The 25,392-nt window shown below is 47.1% G+C and overlaps 1 protein-coding gene across 1 annotated transcript in view; it reads left to right on the top strand.

Moving 5' to 3' along the window:
* Nucleotides 1-16,508, top strand: part of P2RX7 (purinergic receptor P2X 7) — a 107,508-nt gene extending 91,000 nt beyond the window's left edge. Inside the window, exons 12-13 of the mRNA XM_077461989.1 lie at nt 2,787-2,894; nt 13,907-16,508. Of these exons, the coding sequence (XP_077318115.1) occupies nt 2,787-2,894; nt 13,907-14,398 (600 nt within the window). The 3' untranslated portion in view covers nt 14,399-16,508. The remainder of the gene's footprint in view (nt 1-2,786; nt 2,895-13,906) is intronic.
* Nucleotides 16,509-25,392: the final 8,884 nt, after the last annotated feature.

Below are 25,392 nucleotides of genomic sequence, written 5' to 3'. Positions count from 1 at the left end.
GGCATGGGTGGGTGCACACTAAACAACAGGACGTCCAGGGACGGCCTCCCGGACGAAAGCGCCTGCTCTACGGTCGTCATTCGGCTATAGGGCGGGCGGGAAGAGGTTAATGCATTCTATACATTAAGATAAAAAGCCTTCTGTGTGCAGCAGCCCCCCTTATACTTACCCGAGCTCCATCTCTGTCCAGCTATGTCCACAAGTGTCTCGGCTGTCCTGATTGGCTAAGACACAGCAGCGGCTCCCATCACTCAAAGTCAGTCAGCCAATCAGGAGGAAGAGGGGGCCTGCCAGGCCGCGGCTCTGTGTCTGAATGGGGAGCTGTGACTCAGCTCAGGTGCCCCCATAGCAAGCTGCCTGCTGTGGGGGCACTCAACAGGGGGGAGGGGCCAGGGGCACAGAAGAGAGACCCAAGAAGAGGAGGATCCAGGCTGCCCTGTGCAAATTCACTGCAACAAAGGAGATAAGTATAACATGTTTGTTATTTTTATAGAAAAAAAATGAGGCTTTACAATCACTTTAAATTGTATTGTAACTGTACTGTTTGCCCTCATGTTGTAAAGCACTGCACAAACTGTTGGCGCTATATAAGTCCTGTATAATAATAATGACCCAAAAAATGAACCTTTAACTGCTTGCAATGTGTTTTATAGCAGAAGGTAAAAAATATTGTTTTTTGTTTCTCAAAATTGTTGGGCCTTTTTTTGTTTATAGCACAAAAAATCATAGAGGTGATCAAATACCACCAAAAGAAAGCTCTATTTGTGGGAAAAAAGTACATACATTTTATTTGAGTTTTGAACGCCCGCACTATTGTTAGTTAAAGTAACGCAGTGTCATATCGCAAAAAATGGCCTGGTCATGAAGGGGGGTAAACCTTTCCGGAGCTAAGGTGGTTATACTATCTTCCCATTAGTCCTATCATTAATGCCACGTACACACGATTTGACTTTCCGGCGGACAATCCGCCGGACTTTGCAGCTGAGGTCCGCCGGACTTTCAAACGAATGGACTTGCCCACACACGACAAATTTGAAAGCCAGTCTTATTTCTAGGTCCGCCAGACTTTTGGGAAGAAAAAGTCTGCTGGAGCCCACACACGATCGAATTGTCCGACGGACTCTGGTCCGCCGGAAAGTCTGATCATGTGTACGTGACATTACCCTCACAGTAAACAACGCAACTAAAAAAAAAAATTCCCATTACCCTAGCACTGACTCTATATCCCTTCGTAACTAGGACCCTAACACTAGTCTTCACTCTAACCCTTGCACGAACCCTGCCTGTAACCCCCACATTTTCTCTAACACTAATTCTCATCATACTATATCTCCTAATAATCCTAACACCCCAACACCACCTTTTACGCTACAATAACTCTAACTCCTACACTAACCTTCACATTGCACCTCCCTTTAAAGTGGTTGTAAACCCTTACAAACCACTTTGACCTACAGGTAAGCCTAGATTAAGGCTTACCTGTAGGTCCAAGAAATATCTCCTAAACCTATACGGTTTAGGAGATATTTGCCTGAAGACAGGCACCGCTGTCTACGGCGCATGCGCCATAGACAGCGGCGCGCAGGCGCACTGAGCGCGGCATTTCCAACAACGGAGCTGCCGCGCGTGTCGGCTCCCGTGCGCATGCGCGGGAGTGACGTCATCGCGGCTCCGCCGAATGACAGCGGCAGAGCTGCGAGACCCCACCGAAAAGATGGATGCGCCGGACTACAGGGGACAGCGGTGACATCGCTGGCTCCTGTGTCAGGTAAGTGACACATAATGGGCTACTATGCGATGCATAGTAGTCCATTATGCTTTGCCTTTGCAGGGAATGAAAGAGGAAGTAAACCCATCAAGGTTTACTTCCTCTTTAACCCTCACACTAATCCACCTTAATGTAAATGTAACCCCTTATTTGAATGCTCAGTTTTCCTCTATACCACAGACCAATCCTTCCTGTGCAAAAATAAACCAGCTCCAGCATCCTGGCAGCTAAATATGCAGTTCGATAAAATAAAAACTTTGCAACTAAACTTTTTTTTTAACAATTACTTTTGCCCTCAGACCAACAAAATCATATGACTTGTTATCTACTGTAGGCCAGGCCATACAATTAAAAGATAATATTTAACCCACTCTCTTTTTCTGCAGCTTGACTCAGATACAGAATTTTGCTCTTTGGAAATGCTCTAGGGACGTGCTGTAGCTCCTACCATTATAATACATACAGGTTGTCATTGTAGTATATTATGGATATACTTAGGGTGGCACAGTGGTGTAGTGGGTAGCACTCTCACCTAGCAGTAAAAAGGGTCGCTGGTTTGAATCCCAACCACGACACTACCTGCCTGGAGTTTACATGTTCTCCCTGTGCCTGCGTGGGTTTCCTCCAGGTACTTCGGTTTCCTCCCACAGACCAAAGACATGCAGGTAGGTTAATTGGCTTCTGTCCATAATTGACCCTAGTATATGAATGGGGACCTTGGATTGTGGGCTCCTTGAGGGTAGGGGCCAATGTGAGTGTGCAATGTACAGGGATAGGGACAATTGTAGACACTCACTCAGGTTGAACTGGATGGACTGGTGTCTTTATTCAACCGTACTAACTATGTAACTATGGATCTATTGGATAATTAGTTGTGCTCTTGCTATGTTTTACATCATTTTGTATATTTGTGTGCTTTTAGCTCTCCTATGAGCTGTTATGTCATGATTCATAAAACATAATGTAATGCAAATCTTGTAATTCTTTCATCATTTTTCTGTTTGTCTCTGTAATGTAGTCATGCCAGGAACTCAGGTTTGTGTCCTTTGTGGATCAAGAGGACATAATAATGGTGGATAAAAGGTTAAAGGGAAGTTTACAAAATACAATAGGTAAAAGGATTAAGGTAAGGAAATGGACCTAACATGTTATATTATATCTGGTCATTGAACTGTTTTACCCAACTCGGGCAGTTATAGTATGTGCAAAATAAATGGTGATATCCTTTTATATTAGCAACATCAAACCCTAAATAATGTAATAAAATAAATGGTGATGTAGACATATCATCATTTTATTATGTTCAATGGTTCAGCTCATGTTGTACATGTAAAAGGATTCCATATTTGGTTTTCATGACAAAAACAAACTATGTATATTACTTGGAAATTAATTGCTTTCATATTTGTTATTCAAATCAGTGGTGTAAATTACAAAGATACAAATATTAAAATTGGACGTAAGTTAACAGACAAAGCAAAAATAGGAAGATGCCATAACCTCCCCTAAAAGACTGCAAAATACACTCACCAGCCACTTTATTAGGTACACCTGGCTAGTATCGGGTTGGACTCCCTTTTGCCTTCAGAACTGCCTTAATTCTTCATGGCATAAATTCAACAAGGTGTTGGAAATATTCCTCGTTGCATATTTGTCAGCTGCACATCCATGATCCAAATCTCCCATTCCACCACATCCCAAAGGTACTCTGTTAGATTGCGATCTGGTGACTGTGGAGGCCACTGGAGTATAGTAAACTCATTGTCATGTTCAAAAAAACAGTGGTGAGGTGATTTGAGCTTTGTGATATGGTGCATCAGAAGATGGGTACACTGTAGTCATAAAGGGACAGACATGGGCAGCAACAATACTCAATACAGACAGTCTCCTAGTTACAAACATCCAACTTACAAACAACTCCTACAAGCCTTGGTGATAAAGCATCAGTGGAAACACATTCTTCCCATAATAACTCTTATGCCGCGTACACACAACCAGACTTTCCGGCACACTAGATCCAACAGTCTTCCCGAGGAACTTTTGGAGGAGTTCCGACAGACCTTCCGAACGAATGGACTTGCCCACCACCGACTAAGTCACCAGCCTGAACTGTTAGAGATGGATCAATGCTTTCATGTTGTTTACACCAAATTCTGACCCTACCATCTGAATGTCGCAGCTTAAATTGAGACTCATTAGATCAGGGAACGTTTTTCCAATATTCTATTGTCCAATTTTGGTGAGCCTGTGTGAATTGCAGCCTCAGTTACCTGTTATAAGCTGACAGAAGTGGCACCCGGTGTGGTGTTATGCTGCTGTAGCCCATCTGCTTCAAGGTTCAATGTGTTGTGCATTCAGAGATGGTATTCTGCATACCTTGGTTGTAACTAGTGGTTATTTGAGTTACTGATGCCTTTCTATCATCTCAAACCAGTCTGTCAAATCTACTCTGACCTCTGAAATCAACAAGGCATTTTCATCCACACAGCTGCCGCTCTCTGGATATTTTCTTTTTTTGCACCATTCTCTGTATACCCTAGAGGTGTTTGTGTGTGAAAATCCTAGTAGATAAGCAGTTTTTGAAATACTCAGACCAGCCTGTCTGGCACCATCAACCATGCCTTGTTCAAAGTCACTCAAATCCCCTTTCTTCCCATTCCGATGCTTGGTTTGAACTTCAGTAAGTTGTCTTTACCACGTATAGATGCCTAAATTAATTGAGTTGTTGCCATGTGATTGACCGATTAGCAATATCTTTTACCAAGCAATTGAAAGGTGTACCTAATAAAGTGGCCAGTGAGTGTATGTACTAAGGCATTATGCTTTACAGGTACTCTAAAGCCCCATACACACTGATTTTCTGAAGATTTTCATCTTCAGATTTACCAAAACCATGTAGTGTAAGGGCCTGCCTGATTGCATACGCATTGAAGCTCCTAAGGTTTGACCTCATATTATATGGTTTTGGTAAATCTGAAGACAAAAATCAGCAGAAAATCTGATAGTGTGTATGGGGCTTTAGTGATATGTGCTCCCTCATAGATTGTAAGCTCTAATGAGCAGCGCCCTCTGATTCCTCCTGTATTAAATTGGATTGTAACTGTACTGTCTGACCTCATGTTGTAAAGCACTGCACAAACTGTTGGCACTATATAAATCCTGTATTATAATAATAAGTGGCCAAACTTCCCATGAAGCTGCAAGGATTACCCAGCCATCACCTTGTTTCTTCAAATGAAATCGTTTTTTTTTATCTGGGGGCCCAAAGTCACATGTCCATAAAACATCTTTATCATTGTAGCTACCAATATTTCCATATTTCCATTACTTTGGTTTGTAATACTATGTCAGGGACAATGTTTGTGCTCCAAAACATTTACGGTAGTAACCTGACTATATACTCCTGTAGCATGCCCCTGACCCCTGGTAACCCCCAGATACAAGGTGGGCTGACATTTCACTTCAGGATGTAGATTACCTAGGCAATAGTGGGACAAGAACAGATGGGTCACAGATACAAAAAACAAAAAGTTTATTTTCTCAAAACTCTCTCCTGGGAAAAAGAGGTAGGAAGTTCACAACACCCGTTACTGGCCTGCAAACTCAACAGCACAAAAAAAAAAGAGATACCATTTTAGAAAAAAAGCCCTTTTAAATGCACCATACTGGGGTGTCTATCATACATTTATGTTAATGGTCAAGGCATATGGTCTGCAGTGAATGAAACAGAGTAGTAAACTCGAATAAAATAAAGAATATACGGTAAAATGTGGTAACTTAGTTTGGAATTTTCAGGTAGCGTAGCGGTGGGGTGGGGGGGGGGGGGTCAGTACTTCCCTTGGGCCTAATAAGCCCAAGGATGGGGCAATATGAAAGTAAGATTTATACCAGGATATACACCTTATCTGAAGGGTACATCCCATCACTGGGTTTCCAAAGGGTAACTAAAAGGAGGGGGGGAACAACCAGAATGGGGGGTAGGTATTGGGGGTAGATGCCCCCACAGTGGAGGAAACATTGAGAGGGGAGGAGAAATAGAAAGAATTTGTGTAAAGGGCCTCTCGCCCAGGGAGTGGAGTTGGTTCTGGGGCAGCTAGCTCGTATGTGCCACCTCCTGTATATATGCGTCGGTGCACACAAAGTGGTTCCAGGGTCGCCAGATCTCTAGGAAGGTCTCCTCCCGGTTATGCAAGGTAGCTGTGAGATCTTCCATGTCTCTCAATTCGTTCTCCTTGGAGAACCACAGAGGCGATTCAGTTCGCATTGTGCGCTATACAAGTATTTCATTCATTCATTCATTCATTTTGAGGGTTTTCCGATCTCAAAGGGGGATGCATGCCCTAGCCACATTTAGCAGTTGGATTGTGAGAGGGGCCTTATATTTCTTGCTCGGTCTGTCTGATAGATGAAGCAAACAGGCCGCCAGGTTCTCCATTCAGATCAACATTGGTCAGGTGCTTGACTGTACAGACCACTTTGCGCCAAAAGGGGGCAAGTTTGGGACAATCCCAGAAGATATGCAGCATCGTCCCTTACGCATTTCTGCAGCGCCAGCAAACACTGTGAACATGTGAGAGGAAATGGTGCAAAGTGGTAAGCACTCTATACCATCTGGTTAAGATTTTGTAACCTGTCTCCTGGATCCTTGTGGTTAGAGGACTTCTGGGAGAAATGAAGGATCTTCTTTTTCTGACAGTCAGTAAACTGGGTGCCTAAGTCTGATTCCCATTTGTTTTGAGGCTGAAGTATATCCATCCACTGGTTGAATCAGAGATACATATATTATAGAGAGGCCATGGAGGACCGGTTCCCCCTGGCAACACAGGTGTACCAATTCCGTAGACATCCACGCAGAAAGTTGCATAGCTGGAAACTACTCCAGAAGTCCAGTGGAGGATCCGTGGCAAACACCCCTGCTGAGGGGGTGAGTTGACCATCGGAACCCATGAAGTTACATAAGTGGAGATTCCCACTCGTAATTAAGCGCTGAAAATTAGGATTTTGAAGGCCTGGCGGGAACTCCAGGTTGCCCAATACCGGTACCATAGGAGAGGGCAGTGGTGACCTTTCCCTCTTAAGGCGGGCTCATATTTTGATCAGTACATCCCGGATCACTGTCTTGTGGGCTTCCCACAGTGTGGGAGTGTGCAGTGTGCAGGTCCACCTTAAGGCGATTGAGATGAGAGAATGGGAGGTGGGAAGAGCCCCATGAGACATCAAGAGGGGGTCCATAGCGAAAATTAAGATCGCCGCCAAAGATTAGGAGCCCTTCCGCAAACCCCAGGATTTCAGGGAGGAGCTTCCACAGAAATTGCGGGTGCTCCACATTTGCAAAGCAGACGTTGGCAAAAGTGACCTGCCTGCCAAACGCTTTTGCCTTCAATAGGAGGAAGCGACCCAACTCATCCGTCTGCTGTGCTTCAAAGAGCCAAGGCACTGACTTGGCCAACAGAATGCTCACCCCCCTTGGATTTGGAGATGAGAGAAGCACTGTGGCACACCGTGGGGAAGGCCCTATTTGTCAGCTTGGGGATTCGATCACTGTGAAAGTGTGTTTCCCGTAGGAAAGCGACTTGAGTCTTACTCTCTTGTAGCCTAGCCAAAAGCTGGGAGCGTTTTTTGGCCCCGTACATTGAGGGAGGTGACTTTGAGGAGACCCATAGTGCCGTCTGGTCAGAATGGGACCACAACACAGCGTGGGATCCCACCCCTGCCGGGTTAATCCACCTGGGCGAGAGGTTGAAAAGGGAGTAGATCAGTAGAGGGAGGGAAGGGAGAGAAGACAAGAGAGAAAAAGTAGATAAATATGTGATAAGGGGAAATGGGAGAAGGGGAGGGAGGGAAGTGAGGAGGAGAGTTGAGGAGGGGGGATCTGTCCAAGATGTTAGGAAACTGAGAATTTCAACTTAGCACACAGGTGTCCGAGTGGGAGTCCACCCTAGTTGGGGATGGTAGAGGTGGTGGAGGGTGCCCGAAGTGGGCAGTGGGGTTCAAAATTAAACTAGAAGGACCAATATATTTGGAGGTGCACAGGATGAGAGCAACAAGGAACATATCACAACTGAGTAAATAGGCAAGTCAAACAACAATAAAGTAAAAAGGTAACAAAATAACATGGGGACAGCATAGTTTCATAGTTTCATAGTTTCATAGTTTGTTAGGTTGAATAAAGACACCAGTCCATCCAGTTCAACCTGAGTGAGTGTCTACAATTGTCCCTTTCCCTGTACAATTCTACACCCACATTGGTCCCTATCCTAAAGGAGCCCACAATCCACAGTCCCCATTCACATACTAGGGCCAATTTTGGACAGAAGCCAATTAACCTACCTGCATGTCTTTGGATTGGATTGACAGCAGTGTCAGTGATAAATGGCCATCAACCGCGACCAATCCGCAGTGATGCCCCGGGGGGCAGTAAAAATGGTGCAGTGCCCAGGTGGGCAACAGCTAGAGAGAACACATTTATGCGCCACCTCAGTACCAGGTCCCGGGACACCAAGACGGAGGGCCCAGATGTGGACATGTATGGACCAGGTAAGAGGGTACCAGTACGGATCCAGCGACTAGCAGGCCTATCCTCTCTTCAATAAAGACATGGTCCCCCCCCCTCTGGCATAAAAAAAATGTAAACCGTTAAGGTCCCTTATGAGGGGGGAGGAGAGGGGAGGTGTGGGAAGGGTGGTGATCGGATAGTATGCATGTGCCCACCAGGTATTGCCCAGTGGGGTCAGCACGTAGACACCCTGTACTGACTTCGGTGGTGTGGAGATGGCGGGTTACGGGGCCTGTCCAGCGACCCATACCGCCTGCAAGACAGTCTCTCCGCCAGCTTCCCAATAGAGAGTATGATGGGTCGGGGAGAGCAAATAGGCACTGAAGGCCCAGTAAAATGGGGTGAGACTGATTGGTAGAAGCCAGATGGCCTGACTCGGCTAAGGTAAGACCCTGGATACCCATACCCTAACCAAACGTCCTGGAGGTGTAGCTGTAAGGGCAACTAGCTAAAACACTGTACAGTGGGCCAGCGGGCAAATCATGGTATCCAGAGAGTCTAGAAGTGTCAGGTTGGTATAGACCTGTTGCCAGAGATTACTGCGAGTGAGTCACAGAGTAACTCCGGACTAAAGTGCAGGAACACAGTACAAGTGGTCTTACCAACCACGTTCTTGAAATAGATGTCACACTTCGGATGAGGTCTGGTGAGACCTAGGGGCCTTCTGACTAGGAGCAGGGGAGCGGGATCTTCGCAGTCGTTGCAGTCTTGGCAAGGGTGGACCGAGAGCTTCCTGGGTAAGTAAAGTCATGCCAGTTAGGAACACTTATGATCAGTTAACCCAGGAAGCCGAACAGGTCAGGGAGTTGATCTGATGAGCGAAGGTAAAACTCGGATCCCTGCTTTCACACAATCAGACGAAAGGGGTATCCCCCAACAGTAAGTGGCCTCTGCTGCATGGATCACTTCCAGGAGGGGCCACATAAGACCTCACAGAGCCTGTGTTTGTCTTTAGACATCAGGGTAGATCCGAATCATAGCACCATCAAAGTCAATGGGGCCCTTTGCCCAAGCCAGGCATAGGACCTTCTCTTTGATAGTGAAAAAAGTGAAAAAAAGTGAAAAAAAAGTACGTCTAATGGCAGGTCTGGGGGAGCTCGACTCTGGGAGGAGGATCGAGGAGCCCTTAGGCCTGGCAATCTGTGGACCCTGTCCAGCTCCAGTTCCAATGTGGGAGGTTTGCCTATGACTTGGTTCAAGATAGCCTTCACCGTGGTGCGCAGATCTGGGCCCATGGTGGCCTCCGGGATGCAGTGAAGTCGCAAATTGTTGCATCTGCTGCGATTTTTCCCCATCATCTAGTCGCAGTTGGACCTCAACAAGATGTCAGCAGAAGGTCTGCCTCTCCAGTTCCAGTGTGGTGAGGCGGGCATCCATTGCAGATTTGGAAGATTCCAGGTCCATCACCCGTTCCTCAACAATGTCCACTGATCTGATCAGTGCTGTATATCTACTGTACAGGACACCGGGAATGTGTTCTGGATGGCAGGTACATTCCCCCATTACTTGAGTTGTGGTCCCTTTAAGCGGGACAGTTGCAGAGTCTTCATCAATCAGAGTGTGATTACCAGGACTTTGGTACCGAAGAGGTTAAGTCCCGGGGGGGGAGGCTTGAAAAGGCAGCAGAGGGAAATCAGCCCCTGTGTCAAGGGGGTGAGAGAGAAAGAGAGCCTCACAAGCTGTGCAGCAAGCGTGAGCGTGACCAACTGAGATATTAAATTATCAATACCAGGCATTTGGACTGTTTATTTACTGTGGCTATCCTTTGTTGTCGTAGTCTGCTGCTTCCTCTCTACCTCCCTGTAGCTTACCATGATCGCGAGCTGGGAGGCCCTAGGGGTCACAACCTAGAGCCAGACTGCAGCTAAATCCATCCCCACCACTAGGGGCCTCTGGTGAACCACCGCTGGCTCTTAGATTCCATGCCCTAGGAAATCTCATGTGCTATCTCCCCGTGTCATCAGTGTTGGTACTACGGAGTACCTGCTCTCCTGTATGACCTACAGCTCCATCTGCAGCAGTCAGCCACTACCACGCGGCGCACTCCAGACCCCAAGGGGGTGCATCAGTCAACAACAGGAAAACACTCGCTTGCTGGTTGCCTGGTTCACAGTCCAGCAGGAAACTACTCAAGCACAGGTAGCTGCTTTACAGGTAGCAATGCAGCGTCTTGCACAGGGACAAGAATAAACCGTGGGTGCCTCTAGCAACCAGGTAGCCATAAGGGCCAGTCACCAGTTAACAAAAGTTAATACCTAGTGATGATGTAGAGGCATTCATGGCTACTTTTGAGAGAACAACAGAAAGAACGGTGGTCCCCAGACCAGTGGGCTGGTATTAGTGCTCCTTTCCTCACTGGGGATCCACAAAAGGCTTATTTTGATTTGTCAGCTGCTGATACCAAGGATTACAAATGGCTGAAGGCAGAAATCCTGGCCTGCCTTGGGGTGACTACTGCTATGCGGGCCCAAAGGGAACACTGTTGGAGGTACTGTCTGGACTGTCCTCCAAGGGCTCAGATGCATGACCTGAGCCAGCTGGTCAAAAAATGGCTGCAGCCTGAGGTGTTAACAGGTTCACAGATGGTGGAGCGGGTCGTGTTAGACCATTACCTAAGGTCGCTGCCAAATGACATTCGGTGCTGGGTGAGTCATGGGGACCCCAAGACAGCAGATGAACTAGTGGAAATGGTTGAGAGATATGCTGTAGTGGAGGATCTCCTCGGACCTGTCAAACCTTGAGGACCCTTGCCAGTGAGGAAAGCCCAGTCATCCACAAACCATGGAGTCAGCATTCAAGAGAATCAAGGATCAATCACTCCGCTCTGGCACGAAGAAATGAGGGCGTGCTGTGCTGGCGGCGTCACACCCGTGGCCATATCCAGACCCACTGTCCCCTGAAGGAGGAACCCATGGAGTGTGGCGCTCTACTGAGGATGTCCTTTTATGCTAAGATGGTCTGTGCTGCCCACCTGGACCTGACTGAGGGGTGGTTTGAATGTGACTTTTGGGTAAACCAGCTTCACGGCCAAGTGCTGTTGGACTCCGAAAGTATGGTAACACTTGTGGGTACCAGGGTAGCCGTGAAGGTGAGTCCAGTAGCAAAAACACTGAGGGTGATGTGCATACATGGAGACATCAAGGAATACACACTGGTGTCAGTGGCATTCACCACGGCCTGTGGCACAATTGTCCAGGAGGTTGGGGTGGTACCTGACCTCATCCATGATGTTATAGGAAGGGACTGCCCTTTATTTGTTGAACATTGGGACTACATGAGCGAGGGACTACAGGAACAGCTGAACTGCTCTGTTCCCTTTAAGGGGAGGGATACCAATGCTTTAGAGAACATTGATCGTGTTTCATCTGGGGATAACTCCTCTTGTCTTGCCCCCCCTGATCTTGCGGTGTCATGGGGGGCATTTTCTTCTACTCAAGAGGGATCCCACACTGGAAAATGTCTGGCAACAGGTTACCATAATTAATGGGGTTTCACAAGTGCCTGAGGCCGAAAAAAGGTTTCCCTGTTTTGTGGTCATTGGTGAGCTGCTATATCACAGACTACTTCAAAAACAATTGTCAGGGAATTGTTTAATATGTTCTTTAGGACAGGGTTCCCAAAGGAGATGTTGACCGGCCAGGGAACCCCAATTATGTCTCAGGTGATGGCAGATCTGTGCAAGTTGTTCCAAATAAAACAGCTGCACACATCTGTCTATCATCCACAAACAGGTGGGCTGGTAGAGTGATTTAATAAAACTATGCTATGGATAAAACCTTACGCCCACATCATCAATACACTTCAGAGTATTTAGATGACATTGTTATCTTTAATACAGACTGTGAATCCCATCTTCCCCGAGAGCAGGCAGTCTTAGACACTCTGAAGAAAGATGGATTTACTGTGAACCCCGAAAAGTGTGCCATTGCTATGGAAGAGACCAAGTACTTGGGGTACATTGTAGGTAGAGGGTTGGTGAAGCCCCAGATGAACAAAGTAGAGGCTATCCGGGTCTGGCCCCGCGCAGTCACGAAGAAACAGGTGCAAGCCTTATTGGGCATCGTGGGGTTCTACCAAAGGTTTGTCCCCAATTTCACCACTATTGCTGCACCTCTCACAAACCTGACAAAGGGCAAAAAGTCAGTTATGGTGAAATGCAACGACAAGGCTGAAAAGGCCTTCCAGGAGCTTAAAACAGCCTTGTGTCAGTACCCAGTACTGGTCGCTCCTGACTTCTCAAGAGAATTTGTTGTTCAAACAGATGCCTATGGTGAAGGCTTGGGATCTGTTCTGTCCCAAGACATCAATGGGGAGGAACACTCCATAGTTTTCCTGAGTAGAAAATTGACAGCCGCCAAGAGAAATTACGCTGTGGTGGAGTGGGAGTGCCTGGCCATTAAGTGGGCACTAGACTCACTACGCTATTTTCTCCTCGGTATGAGGTTTTGCCTGATGTCAGACCATGCCCCATTGACCTGAACGAGACAGAATAAATACACATATGCCAGAGTTACCAGGTGGTTTTTGGCATTGCAACAATTCAAATTTGTAGTTGAACACAGACCAGGAAAGCAACACCAGAACGCGGATGTCCTTTCTAGGGTACACTGTAGGGTGTCCCACATTGTCTTGGACACCTCTGCGTTGAGGCGGGGGGGGGGGGGACATGTACAGGACACAGAGAACATTCCCCCAATATTTGAGTCATGGTACCTTTTAAGGAGGACAGTTGCAGAGTCTTCAAACCCTGATTACCAGGACTTTGGTACCGAAGGGGTTAGGTCCCAAGGGAGGGAGGCAGCAGGGGGAAATCAGCACCTGTGTCAAGGAAGTGAGTGTGAAAGAGAGAGAGAGAGCCTGACCCCCTTTGTCTGGCCTGCCTGGCACCCTTGCTGTGGAGAAGCCTAACCTCTGTATGGGACCAAAAAAATGAGTGGTGAGCCTGCTTAAATTATGAATACCGGGATTTTGGACTGTTTATTTACTGTGGCTGAAGTAAGCTGTTTTGTTTAGTTGTGATTGAAATAAATTAACTGTGTGCTTTCAAAAAACTGGCTGGCGGTTATTACAGAGCTACCCCCAGGTTACACTACTATATAGTGCATGATCCATTCAGTAATGTATACCTACTATAAAATGCCATGAACTGATCAGTGTTGTATACCTACTATATAATGCTACGATCCATTCAGTAATGCATACCTACTAATAAAATGCCATGATCCAATTAGTATTATATACCTACTATATAAGGCCATCATCCGATCATTAAAACAAGAGCATACCCAAATCTGTAGCTCCACTCAAGACTTGCTCCTCTTATCATACATGGACATGATGGTTACTATAGCCCCTCTCTACTACATCAATGATATAAAGAAAATATCAACTGCACTCCAAACTTAGCTACTCTTGCTGTGATAATCATTAACATACAGTGTATCTGCTATATAATGCCATCATCTGATCTGTAATTTGTATGGTATAATGCCATGATCCAATCAGTAATGTACCTCTTTTTAGCCTCACCTGTATATAAAAACCCTTGGCTAACCTATGCTTGTCAATGCTTTTTATTCCAGAAAGGAAAAATGTCTGCTAATACAGTCCTTGCACAGCTTGAACTGTCTTTCTTCGAAGGACTGGAAGACCTTCCTCTTCACCCAAGAAGTGCTAAAAAATCCTCAGCAATTCCTTCTTGGTGTCAATGTTTGAAATGTCTCCCAGCAACTGCATATGAGGATCAGCTATGCTGCCGACATCAGAACGGAGAATGCATCACAAACTCAGAAATGTTTAGGAAGCTGGTCCTGCAGAGGCGGGCTCTGGAGCGCATTCTTCAGTACAACAATCCTCTACTAAACAAGAATTCCATAGCCAAAAAACAGCTAGCAGAGTGTGCTCGAAATCAGTACGTCCAGTGGCGTTTTGGAAGCAATAAGGATACAGTAGACTTTGCAAAGATACCAAACTGTTGTAGACATGAAATAGAACATTTATTTAATGATGATACTGTTGAAACCTCCATGCAGTCTGCATCAGGTCCCTCTTACAAACCTCTGCTATCTCACTAACAGCCATCTGATCTGTCAGTCATAGCTCCCAACTGTCCCTGATTTCGAGGAACTGTCCCTGATTTGGAGCAATGTCCCTCTTTCTCCCTCATTTGTCCCTCATTTTGGTCTGATCCATATAGTTGTATATAAAATGCACTTTTTATATTTCAATAAAGTGTTTCCCAGTGCTAGGCCTTTCATCCAAATTCTAAATCACTGCATTTGTACATTTTAAAAGACAATATAAAGGAATAGTTGTGGTAAAAAAAGCACTTGTGGAGTTAATTAACCTTTTTTTTTTGGTTAATTCTCCTTTAAGGGGGCGTGTCCTATGCCTATGTATATTTGCTAGTAGGTGTCCCTCATTCCCAGCTAAAAATGTTGAGAGGTATGCTGTCTGTGTTGGCCTGCCTACTTTTACAGATCATTCCATCCAAAACTAATATTTGCATTTGGAAAAGATAATGATTGGGAGAATCAAACACTGGCCTTGTATCAGTGTCTCAGTGATTCCAGTGAGGAAATTGCCCATCAATATAAAAATTCTAATTCTTCTGTTCCGCAGTAGCAGTCTCGCTTTACCTGCTTCATTCTCTGAGCTAAGAGTTCATGCAGACGCAATGTTTTTAATGCTACTTCTAGGGGCAGCTGGTGTTTTTTTTATTCTGCATCTCAACATCTCTGCATGTTAGCCTATGTGTCTATGCACACATAGGCATTTAGAAAAGTTTAGAAGCTGAACAAAAAAAAAAAAAGATTCGGAGGAATCCTCCCAGTTGTACTATTGTATTCTGACAGCGAGGGTCTCCTCCATTATCAAAATACACTGATCAAAGCTGCACTGTCAAATGTGGTGATCATTTAATCACAACTACCACTCATGTGGTTCAGGTTCAGTACCAATCAGGATAATGTTCAGGTATAATCTGACCACATATACTGAACAATTCTGGTCTATGTTCTCATCACTTCTAATCAGGAGTCATCATTTCCCTGTGTATGGCCATTTTTAATTTCAATAATAACTAATAATCAGAGGTCACATAGTGTTAAAGAGTAGACGGACATTATGCAACATTAACAAAATTAACAGTTCAAATAGTGTATAAGAACTAACAGTGTACTGGGGATTTTATGCTATTTAATTTATACCTGTGTTTTGAAAATGTCTAATTGTATCTATAGCCAATGTATAGTGAGGTTTCATTGCTGTCTATGTCTCCCACCCTCTCTATTTGTCCTGGTGGCCTACGTGATGGGAAATCCAACGTTTTGCAGTTGTCACCCCAACAAGTGGTAAGGGTAAATAAATCATAGCTCCCAATTGTTCCTGATTTTGAGGGACCGTCCCTGATTCGGAACAATGTCCCTCTTCCCCCCTCATTTTGGTCTGATCCATATAGTTGTATAAAAAAATGCACTTTTTATCTTTCAAAAAGTGTTCCCCAGTGCTAAACCTTTCATCCAATTTCTAAATTGCTGCATTTGTATATTTTAAAAGCCAATATAAAGGAACAGTAGTGGTAAAAAAAAAAAGCCCTTGTGGATTTGATTAACCTTTCTTTTGTTAATTTTTCTATAAGGGGGTGTGGCAGGGTGTGTGTCCTGTGCCTACATATATTTGTTAGTAGATGTCCCTCATTCCCATCTCAAAATGTTGGAAGGTATGGTAAATCCTCCAATGAAGGCACTTGTTGCGATAACAGCTCTTTGCAGAGATTTCCTTTCACTTCCTGTATGCAACACTCCGGGACAGGAAGTGAAGGAAAATCTCACCAATGGCAGACAAAAAGCAACAGATAAACTGATAGGGGTTTTAATCCTTCCCTACTCTATCCAAAACTAAAGTTTTTTTTTATCTATACATACATAACTATTTTAAATGAATTGGACGCAAATGTAAACTATTATAGATAATAAACATATTTTTTATATACAATGCTAACAGGCTAAAAGGAAATGTTAATAAACCAGTAAACCAGAAATACTGTTTTACTGGTCACTGTCTGACTTCATGATTCTAATATATGATTGACTGTTACAGATTAGGATACTTTTTTGAAATTTTTCCAGATTTTGTAACATAATTATTGTAATACTTAATAATAAAAAGAAATATGTTTTCTTTCATTGTTGTAATTCTTATAAGATACTATGTACTTTTATTTTCTCTTGTGCATATTTTGTTATTTACCTGCCAGGTGAATATTTAAGATAAGAATCCATTACTTGGTGTTGTATTCTGATGGTAAAATTGTTGAAGTACAGTATGTTATGCTGAAGAAATTACAGCAGGGAGTAAATGAGGTAGCAGAGGGAGATGCTGAATAAGGTTGTGGATGCCAGTAGAGGTTCAAAGTGATCTAAGGAGGCTGCAAAATATTTATTCTAGGTTGCTTTGCATTTTTAAAGGCATTGGATGTCAAAAATATGCTACATTTACACTGCTGCATTATCTAAATTTTATGTAACATTGCTACATACCTGATCGGAGGCTAAAGTGCTCAGAGGGCTTCCCCTGAGGCTGAGTGCAGAGCACCCCTGAAGGTGGCAACAGGGAGTTTTATGATTTAAGAAGCCAGGGTTGTCAGCTGCAAAAGTCTAAAGGGATAAGGAGAGGTCCGCTGGGTGGCGGCTGAGGAGCAGGAGTCCCTCAGATACACCAGGTGAGACTTGGCAGAAGGGAGAGCCAAGAGCAGGGTCAGGAGCCAGGCCAGTAGTCATGCACGGTATATCAGCCAGGAGTAAGGCAGCAAGCAGAGTCAGGAGTAGGGATGAGCCGAACACCCCCCGGTTCGGTTCGCACCAGAACTTTCGAACGGACCCCAAATTCGAACGAACTTTAGAACCCCATTGAAGTCTATGGGACTCGAACGTTCGAAATGAAAAGTGCTAATCTTAACGGCTAATATGCAAGATACTGTCCTAAAAAGGGTTTGGGGACCTGGCTCCTGCCCCAGGGGACATGGGTCAATGCCTAAAATGTTTTTAAAAATGGCCGTTTTGGCGGGAGCACTGATTTTAATGACGATTAAAGTGAAAAAAAAGTGAAATATTCCTTTAAATATGGTGCCTGGGGGGTGTCTGTAGTATGCCTGGGAAGTGCCACGTGTTTCCCGTGTTTAGAACAGTCCCTGCACAAAATGACATTAAACGGAAATAACACCATTTAAAACTGCTTGCGGTTTTAATGTTATATCTGGTTCCTGCAATATGGTTTAAAATCATTGAGAAAAATGGCATGGGTAGCCCTCCCTGCCCATTACCAGCCCCTTTAGGTCTTGTACGCATATTAAGGGGAACCCCGTACCCATATTAAAAAAAGGAAATGCGTGTGGCCCCCAGGCCCTATATACTCAGAACAGCAGTATACAGGCGGTGCAAACAAGACAGGGACTGTGTAGGTTTGTTGTGTTAAGTTGAATCTGTTTGTAATTTTCAACTGGTACATTTTTAAAGTGTAGCTCCAGTCAAAAAAACTATTTTTAAGCTTTTTGGAAAACATAGGGAAGGGTTATCACCCCTGTATAATTTGTTTTGTCGTCCATCTTTTTTCATCTCACTTGCTGTTGTCTCCTTCCGTTTGCAAGTAGGAGATGTTTGTAAATTGGATGTTTGAAAGTAGGGGCCTGCCCTATATGCTCTGCAGAAATGGCTGAACAAGGTGTTGGTTTTGCCACAACATTGTAAGCCCTGAAAGTGACTCTTGGTGGGCGCTGGAGCGCCCTGCTGTGAACGATTATATCAAGAATTGTAATTACATGCCATTGTTGAACAGTGGTAGAAAAATTGACCTTTGGTGGTTGTGGTGCTGGAGCCACAACACTATAAGTCCTCACCGTTACTCTGGGTGGGCACAGGAAGGGGCCCTCCTGTGAAATATTATATCAAGAATTGTAATTACATGTCCCTGTTAAACAGGGGCAGAAAAATTTGACCTTAGGCACTGCTGCTGGTGCCACCACACTGCAACCTCTGTCATATACTCTAGTTTTATTGCAGGAATTAGCCCTGCTGCAAAGCATTGCATAAAAAATTGTAATTAAACGCCCCTGTTAAACAGGGGCAGAAAAATTGGGCCTTAGGCACTGGTGCTGGTGCCACCACACTGCAACCTCTGCCATATACTCTAGTTTTATTGCAGGAATTAGCCCTGCTGCAAAGCATTGCATCAAAAATTGTAATTAAACGCCCCTGTTAAACAGGGGCAGAAAAATTGGGCCTTAGGCACTGGTGCTGGTGCCACCACACTGCAACCTCTGCCATATACTCTAATTTTATTGCAGGAATTAGCCCTGCTGCAAAGCATTGCATCAAAAATTGTAATTAAACGCCCCTGTTAAACAGGGGCAGAAAAATTGGGCCTAAGGCCGCGTACACACGGGCGGATTGTCTGGCCAACTAAGTTCGTCAGACAATCCGACAGACAGTCCGTTCAAAATTTGCATGAACGGACTTGACCACACACGATGAGCAGACAGTCCGCTGAAAGCGTGCGCGATGACGTCTACAGCACGTACGACGGGACTAGAAAAACGACGTCCTATACACTGCAATGCAACCTTCGGCCGTGTAAATCCTTTCTGAGCATGCGCCATACTTAGTCCGTCCAACTTGCCTACACACGAGCGGACTGTCCGCTGAAACCAAGTTTGGACGGACAAAACCAAGTTTGAACAGACAAAATTTCGGAAATTCCGTAAGACTTTGTTCGTCAGACAGTCCGCTGAAAAAGTCCGCTGAAGCCCACACACGAGCGGATTGTCCGCTGAAACACTGTTCAGCGGACTAAGTTGGGCAGACAATCCGCCCGTGTGTACGCGGCCTTAGGACTGGTGCTGGTGCCACCACACTGCAACCTCTCCCATATACTCTTGTTTGATTGCAGGAATTAGCCCTGCTGCAAAGCATTGCATCAAAAATTGTACTTAAACGCCCCTGTTAAACAGGGGCAGAAAAATTGGGCTGATGGCATCAACCAGAACCAGAAATGTTCTTCCAACATATCAGCGGAGGAGGAAGAGGATAGACAATCAACATAACAGGACAGTCACTCAGCATCAGCATAGGCAGTCTTGAAGGGATGTGATATTTAAAAAAAAATTATTCTGTTACATCAGCTTCAGGTGCTTGGTAGCTGTGGGTGATCCAAGACTGATTCATCTTGATGAAGGTCAGTCAATCAACTGATTCGGTGGACAGGCGCACCCTGTGATCGGTAACAAAGCCACCAGCAGCACTGAAGGTGCGTTCCGAAAGAACGCTGGATGCAGGACAGGCCAGTAGCTCAATTGCATACTGTGCAAGCTCTGACCAGTGATCCATCCTCAAGACCCAGTAAGCCAGAGGATTTTCGGTGGGAAAGGTGTCCAAGTCTGACCTTGCCCCTAGGTATTCCTGCACCATGTAAATCAGACGCTGGCGATGGGTGCTGGAACCGATCATACCTTGGGGCTGCGGACTAAAAAATTGTCTGAAAGCATCAGTCAGACGGCCACCTTCTCCACCGCTCCTTCTGACCGATGCCTCAGCAACACGTTGTCCAGGACCAGGAGTTTGTAACCTCCCAGTCTCTGGGAACGCGTTGCACAGACCTTTCTGCAAGGCCTCCCGGAGATGTCTCATCCTCTGCTCCCTCTGCGATGGCAAGATAAGGTCGGCAACCTTACCCTTGTACCGTGGATCAAGGAGAGTGGCCAGCCAGTAATGGTCCCTCTCCTTGATCCGAAGAATACGAGGATCCTTCCGCAGGCTTTGCAGGATCAGGGAGGCCATGCACCGTAGGTTAGCTGAGGCATTCGGTCACTAAGGACAACATGATCCGCAGCTACCTCCTCCCAGCCACGTACAAGTCCACGTGTTTCTTGGGACTGTAAATCATCCCTACAAGACTGCTGCTGCTGATGCTGAGTGCCAGCCTCCACCTCCATGCTGACACAATCATCCTCCTCCTCCTCTTCCTCCTCCTCATCCTCTTCCTGTGTGATGGGTGGCACAGCAGGAACACTGTCTGGATAAAGGGGGCCTTGAGAGGCAAGGAAGTCCTCCTCTTCCTGCCTCTGTTCTGCCTCAAGTGCCCTGTCCATTATTCCACGCAGCGTATGCTCCAAGAGGTGGATAAGAGGTACAGTGTCACTGATGCATGCACTGTCACTGCTCACCATCATTGTGGCCTCCTCAAACGGTGACAGGACAGTGCATGCATCCCTGATCATGCCCCACTGGCGTGGTGAGAAAAAACCAAGCTCCCCTGACCCTGTCCTGGTGTCGTAGTCGCACAGGTACTCATTGATGGCCCTCTGCTGCGTGTGCAGCCGCTGCAGCATGGCCAATGTTGAGTTCCATCTGGTGGGCATGTCACATATAAGGCGGTTCTTGGGCAGGTTCAACTCCTTTTGGAGCTCAGCCAGCCGAGCACAGGCATTAAATGATCGGCGGAAATGCACACAGACTTTCCTGGCCTGCTTCAGGACATCCTGTAAGCCGGGGTACCTGCCCAAGAACCGCTGCACCACCAGGTTAAGGACGTGAGCTACACAGGGCACATGGGTCAGTTGTCCCTGTCGGAGGGCGGAGAGGAGGTTGGTGCCATTATCACAAACCACCATTCCTGGCTTAAGCTGGCATGGCGTCAACCACCTCTCGGCCTGCCCCTGCAGAGCTGACAAAACATCCACCCCAGTGTGGCTCCTGTCCCCCAAACAAACCAGCGCAAGCACGGCATGGCATCGTTTTGCCTGCGTACTTGCGTAGCCCCTGGAACGCCTACGAAGCACCGCTGGTTCTGAGGACAGAGCACTGGAAGAGGCCATGGAGGAAGAAGAAGAGGAGGGGGTGGAGGAGAGAGGTGTGTCACAACCAATAGTAGCATTTTGGAGGCGTGGTGGCGGAACAACCTCCAACACTACTGCACCTTGTCCTGCATCCTTCCCAGCTGCCAGAAGAGTGACCCAATGGGCCGTGAAAGACAGGTAACGTCCCTGTCCATGCCTGCTGGACCATGAGTCAGCGGTAATATGCACCTTACCGCTGACCGCCCTGTCCAGCGAGGCAAGGACATTGCCTTCCACATGCCGGTAGAGAGCCGGAATCGCCTTCCGTGAGAAAAAGTGGCGTTTGGGGACCTGCCACTGAGGAACCGCACATTGTACAAACTCACGGAAGGGGGCCGAGTCTACCAACTGAAAGGGCAGCAGTTGAAGTGCTAGCAATTTAGCCAAGCTAGCATTCAACCGCTGGGCATGTGGATGGCTGGGAGTGAACTTCTTCCGCCGGTCCAGCAGCTGGGGCAGGGACATTTGCCTGCTATAATCGGACGTGGGTGTACCGCTAGCAGAGTTCCCGGAAGCACTTGGCTGTGACACACCTAATTCTACACCTTCATTCCTCTCAGAGCAGGTTTCAGAGAGGACTGAAGGTCTAGTGGGGTTGGAGATGCCAGCTGATGAGGAGCAAGGAGAGGTCCGCTTTGTTCTTTGGTGTGGGTCTTTGAGGTACGCTTGCCAACGAGCGGCAGGTCAACATATGTCTGGTCAAGCATGTGGTGCCCACGCGGCTGATGTTTTGGCCACGTGAGATACGCTTGAGACATATGTTACAAATAGCAGCGGTGCGATCTCATGCACTCGTCTCAAAAAAGGCCCACACCAAAGAACTTTTAGAATAACGCGCAGAGGCAGCACTCTGCACAGGCGGAGCTCTGCGGTGTGATTCAGTCGGTGTGCTGCCCCTAAGCTGGCCCCCGGAGGGCATCCTGCCTCGTTGGACATGTGCCTCCTCCTCCTCCTCCTCCTCCTCCTCCTCCCTCCTTCCAGGCACCCACGTGGAGTCAGTGCCCTCATCATCCCCTCCCTCTTCATCGCTGTAGCAAACCTGGCAGTATGCTGCAGCTTGTGGAACATGACTGCCAGATTGCTGTCCTTCTTGAGCATCCCCTCTCTCTGCGCTCACGCTACTGCCTTCCTCTAGCTGAGTGTCATCATCAGAGCCCACAAAACACTGGGCATCCTCCTGGAGCATGTACCCAACACTGTGCTCAAAGAGTTCAGGAGACTCCTCAGGAGGACGTGGTGGGTCTAGGGAAGGAGTCACTGATGAGGACATTGAGAGGAGGGAAGACGATGCGTTGGCAGCTGCTTTGCTAGTACCCTGAGACTGAGTGAGAGAGGATGAGGAGGATGAAGAGGGCTTGGTCATCCACTCTACCAAGTCGTTGGCATGTTGCGGTTCAACATGTCCAGCTGCCGAAAAGAAGGACAAGCGTGTCCCATGGCCACGTGCTGATGACAATGCACCGCGTCCACGACCAGCACTGTTGTCTCTAGACACAGAGCCTGCTTGCCCTCTTTTATCGGCTCGCGCCTGTCTGCCTCTCCTTGCTGGCCTTCCAGACATGGTAATGGCCTGAGGGGAGTTGGGTAAAAAAGCAGATGGGTAGTGTATATTGTGCTAGAGGCACACAACACCCACTAACTCCTGCAGATGCCTTTATTATAGAACACCAGAGATAAAGGGGTATATACAGATGTATACTGTGCTGTGCTGGAGGCACACACAACTTCCAATAACTCCTGCAGATGGCAAGTGGTCTCAAATAGAGAACAGCTATGTAGGTGGATATAGCGGTATGTACTGGATACAGAGCACGCAGACAGCACGCACTATCTCCTAACACTACTGACTGCAAGCTCTATTATAAAAGATAGATCACTAGCTATATAGGTGAGGTGAATATAGCGGTGTATACTGCGGTCAGGGCACGCAGACAATAACCACTACACAACAGCAAGATCGAAAATCGGCCGAAAATGATCGGTGTGTACTGTGTTGAAGGTACACAGAACACCCACTGCTTCAGACGCCAACACACTACACAAGGCCGCCGCGCTGGCGGCCTTATATAGTGTGGGGCGTGCACTACACAGCCTGAGCTATGATTGGCCACAGGCATCCTGCCTGTGGCCAATCATGGCTCTCCTCGCTGCTGGCGCTGCGATTGGCCAAGCATGCGGGGTCACAGTGCATGCTTGGCCAATCATGAGCCAGCAATGCACTGCGCCATCGCAGTGCATTGTGGGCCGTGAGCGCCACACGAATTTGGCGCGAACGGACCAAATGTTCGGACTTCGCTGAACGGACGAACAGTCAATGTTCGAGTCGAACGTACGTTCGACTCGAACACGAAGCTCATCCCTAGTCAGGAGCATAGGCGTATGCAGTCTATTGCATTAAGGTGTGCACCCCAAAGCTAAAAACACACATGCATGTATGTGTGTATATATAGATAGATATATCTATCTATATACAAACATTATATTGTCAAAAGTATTGAGACACCTTTACACGCACATGAGCTTTAATGGCATCCTAGTCTTAGTCCGTAGGGTCCAATATTGAGGTGGCCCACCCTTTGCAGCTATAACAGCTTCAACTCTTCTGGGAAGGCTGTTTACAAGGTTTAGGAGTGTGTCTTTGGGAATGTTTGACCATTCTTACAGAAGCGCATTTGTGAGATCAGACACTGATGTTGGATAAGAAGGCCTGGCTTGCAGTCTCCGTTCTAAAGCCGCGTACACACGGGCGGACTGTCTGGCTTACTTAGTCCGCCGAAACACATTTCAGCGGACAGTCCGCTCGTGTGTGGGCTTCAGCTGACTTTTTCAGCGTGCAGTCTGGCGGACTAAGTATTTCGGAATTTCCGTAATATTGTCCGTCGGACTCGCATTTCGGCGGACAATCCGCCCATGTGTGTGCCAGTCCGCCGTACTTTTGAAATGAGCGGACTTTTCCCGCTCGGAGAAAAGTCCGCTCATTTCGAGCGGGTATCCAGGTAGGCGGGGCCCGCGAAGGAGACGTCGCTGGCACCGCCGCCTGGTATGGACTTAAAGGGGAACCCCAACGCCGAAAAAAAATCGGCGTGGGGGTCCCCCCCAAGTCCACAACAGACCCTTGTCCGAGCACGCTACCCGGCCGGCCAGGAAAGGGGGGCAAACGAGCGCCCCCCCTCCTGAGCCGTGTGCCCTCAACATGGGGGGGACGCGGCCCCCCCACCCCAAAGCACCTTGTCCCCATGTTGATGAGGACAAGGGCCTCTTCCCGACAACCCTGGCCGTTGGTTGTCGGGGTCTGCGGGCGGGGGGCTTATTGGAATCCGGGAGCCCCCTTTAATAAGGGGGCCCCCGGATACCGGCCCCCCACCCTATGTGAATGAGTATGGGGTACAATGTACCCCTACCCATTCACCTGTAAAATAAAAGTACCAAAAAAAACACAACACACGAGATAAAATACTTTATTGCACAGCTCCGGGGGTCTTCCGTCTTCGGGGTCTTCTCGCCGGACTCCTCCGCTATCTTCTTGTAGCTCTTTTGCTAGCGGAGGAGTCCGGCTTTCTTCCTCGCCGCCGGCCTCTTCTCCCGACTTCGGGGGTCTTGTCCCCCTCTTCGGTTCTTCTGCCGGGCCACCGCGCCTTCTTATAGCTCTTTTACAGGCGGTGGCCCGGTCTTCTGTCGCCGCCGTCGCCGCCGCCTTCCGTTCTTCTTCTTCTTCTTCTTCTTCTCCAGGAGATGTTGCCTCGACGATCTCTCCAGCCGGAATGCCAGGGACGCACTGCGCGGCCACTTATATAGGGACAAGGGGCGGTGTCACATGGCTTTATGTCACATGGGTTGGTCACATGGGTTGATGTCACATGGGGACTATGACATCGTAAGGGGGCGGGGTCACCAACCCATGTGACAAGACCCCCGAAGTCGGGAGAAGAGGCCGGCGGCGAGGAAGAAAGCCGGACTCCTCCGCTAGCAAAAGAGCTACAAGAAGATAGCGGAGGTGTCCGGTGAGAAGACCCCCGAAGACGGAAGACCCCCGGAGCTGTGCAATAAAGTATTTTATCTCGTGTGTTGTGTTTTTTTTGGTACTTTTATTTTACAGGTGAATGGGTAGGGGTACATTGTACCCCATACTCATTCACATAGGGTGGGGGGCCGGTATCCAGGGGCCCCCTTATTAAAGGG

The sequence above is a fragment of the Lithobates pipiens genome, unplaced genomic scaffold (genome assembly GCF_037356315.1).
Source record: "Lithobates pipiens isolate NorthernLeopardFrog02 unplaced genomic scaffold, aLitPip1_a1.2 Scaffold_3, whole genome shotgun sequence".
In the NCBI taxonomy this organism is placed as follows: Eukaryota; Metazoa; Chordata; class Amphibia; order Anura; family Ranidae; genus Lithobates; species Lithobates pipiens.
This window is presented reverse-complemented; position numbering and strand designations above follow the sequence as displayed.